At 36.6% G+C, this 2,509-nt stretch overlaps 1 protein-coding gene across 1 annotated transcript; it reads right to left on the reverse strand.

Annotated features, from left to right (window-relative positions):
• Window positions 1-707: 707 nt before the first annotated feature.
• IFN-ALPHA2 (interferon-alpha-2) lies at window positions 708-1,262 on the reverse strand. The gene has a single exon (NM_001114537.2). It carries the CDS (start codon window positions 1,260-1,262, stop codon window positions 708-710), a length of 555 nt encoding a protein of 184 aa, NP_001108009.2.
• Window positions 1,263-2,509: the final 1,247 nt, after the last annotated feature.

A 2,509-nucleotide genomic window follows, 5' to 3' on the forward strand; every position in this document is an offset into this window, starting at 1 on the left:
TTAGCATTAAACCTAACTGATAATAATTTCTAACATTAATTAGCGTTAATTTTAAAATAACTAATATTCAATTACCAATCAATTGGTTAGTGTTTTTAGGTTACTTTTCCCGCAAAAAACAAACATACAAGAAAGCAGGAACTGTATTTGTTGTGTTCACCTCATATCCTGAGGTCAACATACAACCAGGCTTAGAGGAAGTCTATTTTTACTTCTAACTTGAATATAACAATGATGGTAAATGAATAGTGCCATCCATTCTTTAATCAGCTTGCACACTCAGGTGTGGTGTTTCTTTTTTAAAGAATAAACAAATAGAAGATATTTTCTACAGTAAAGATTTAATGAACAAAGAAAATAATAAATTGGCTAAATATAAAGAATGCATTTTGTTATATTAAACTACAATGTAAAGGTGCACATAATGTTATAGCAACAAAAATAATTTAAATCTCATAAATAATTAAATAAATAAATATTTAAATAAATAAATAGAGCAGCCGGGTCATCTGTATCAGACTAGTGTCCGCAGGGTTAAACACAATATTCATTAATACGCTTGAAAACATTTGACAAATTTGATTGAGTTCAGATCACGATTACAGCAGAAATCCTTGAGTCCTTGACATGGCAGAGCAAGTGGAAGTGTGATATTATCAGTCAGTGAGAAGCATTTCCATGTTGAACCAGGTGTCATTTCTTCCTCCTTAACTCTGCTGCAAGTTTGTGGATGAAGAGAAGCATCTCATGATTTCTGCTCTGACGATCTCCCAGGCACAAGGGCTGTATTTCTTCTCTTGCAGATAGAGAGCGATTCTTTGGAAGTATCTCCTCACAGCCAGCAGGGAGTCCTCGTTCATCAGGGGCGTCTCTTCCACCCCCACCTCCTGGCTCAGACAGGCTTCCAGCTCAGTCAGCTGCTGATAGAGTCCAGTGTAGAGTTTGTCTAGGAGGCTCTCGTCCCAGGCAGCAGACGAGCCGTCTGTGCTGAAGAGGTGGAAGATCTGTTGGATCGTCTCATGGACCGCGGAGATGGCTTGAGCCTTCCGGAACTGGTTGCCGTCAAACACCTCCTGGGGGAATCCAAAGTCATTTCTGTCCTTCAGGCAGGAGAAGGGGGAGATTCTCCTCATTTGTCCCAGGAGCATCAAGACCCTTGTGTTGCCCAGGCTATGGGTGTGAGGCAGGTCACATCCCAGAGAGCAGCTGGAGTGGCAGCTGAGCACCACCAGGGCCATCAGTAAGGAAAATGGTAGAGCCATTGGGGATCTTGCAGATGCTGCTGGCCTGGCTCAGGTGGGTGACCTGTGACCCTTGTCTCTGGGTTCTCTGAAGACCTTCCTTTGTGCATGTGTCTTAAATAGGGCACACATGAGTTTCCATTTTCTGAACGTTTCACTTACTTTCTACTTCTGTTTTTGCTTTCCTTTATGCACTTTCTGCATTGATTTAGAGCAATGTTTCTCAACCATATTTTTTCTTCACTATTCCTTCCTGCCTCCAGAGTCTTTTTAGATGTTTTTCTAATTGAATCTCCCAAGAAAACTTAGTAACATAGATATACGGTATACCTTTTTATGTGTTCTCTACGTATTTCTACTCTATAAATAGAAAAAGAAAGCTCAAACTTTACTCTTTCTCTTCAGTGCAAGATTAAGAATGACCTAAAATTTCAAGCTAAAAGTTAAACTTATGAGGAATGGACATTTAATTTCACTTTATAACTAAGTTCATAAAGGGAAACTTTTAATGTAATATATTTACTTATATAAATCGTAATGTATCAAATACGTATTCAAATTAAATTTTATATGAATACATAACCATAATACCAATATTATGATATACTTACAAAAATCCTTCTGAACTGCTAAAAACAATTGAAAATTCAAATTATTTTCTTAACATGTATTTTTACATACTTTTGCTTCATATCAGAAAATAATTTTTAACTTCAGTAGCTGCTAGATACTCTGACAATATTTTTTCCTTTCAACAATTGGTGTAATTATTAATTGTTGTGTAACTTTAGTAGAATTAAAATATAAACTACTTTCATTTAATTCTCAATGCCCACCTCATACTCAGAAGCATCAAGGTTTAAACATAAGCAACATCCACAGAAAGCCAATGTCAGCTCATCAGCAAAAATAGGCCACCTCTCACAATGTAATTTTGAGATTAAGCAAATGATAGAAAGAAAGTCTGCTAGGGAGCAATCTATTCACCATAGGTTTTATAGCACTGATCTCGTATACATTTTGAGTATCTCCCATGAACTCAATGTCAATGCTTTTATATGATACACAAGAAAACCCAATTAGAAAAATGAGTACTAAGGAATAAGATTTTGCCGGACAGCATTGAGCTTTGGAGCACTACAAATCATTGTAATATTTAAAATTTGTTCACCCTCCCCCGAACTAAGTTTTGCACCCTTGGAAGCAATATCCTCAATGAAAATAGCCGATTTAGAAAACATCATTGATTTGAATCTCTCTTTGCATTT

Source organism: Equus caballus, chromosome 23 (genome assembly GCF_041296265.1).
Source record: "Equus caballus isolate H_3958 breed thoroughbred chromosome 23, TB-T2T, whole genome shotgun sequence".
Taxonomy (NCBI): Eukaryota; Metazoa; Chordata; class Mammalia; order Perissodactyla; family Equidae; genus Equus; species Equus caballus.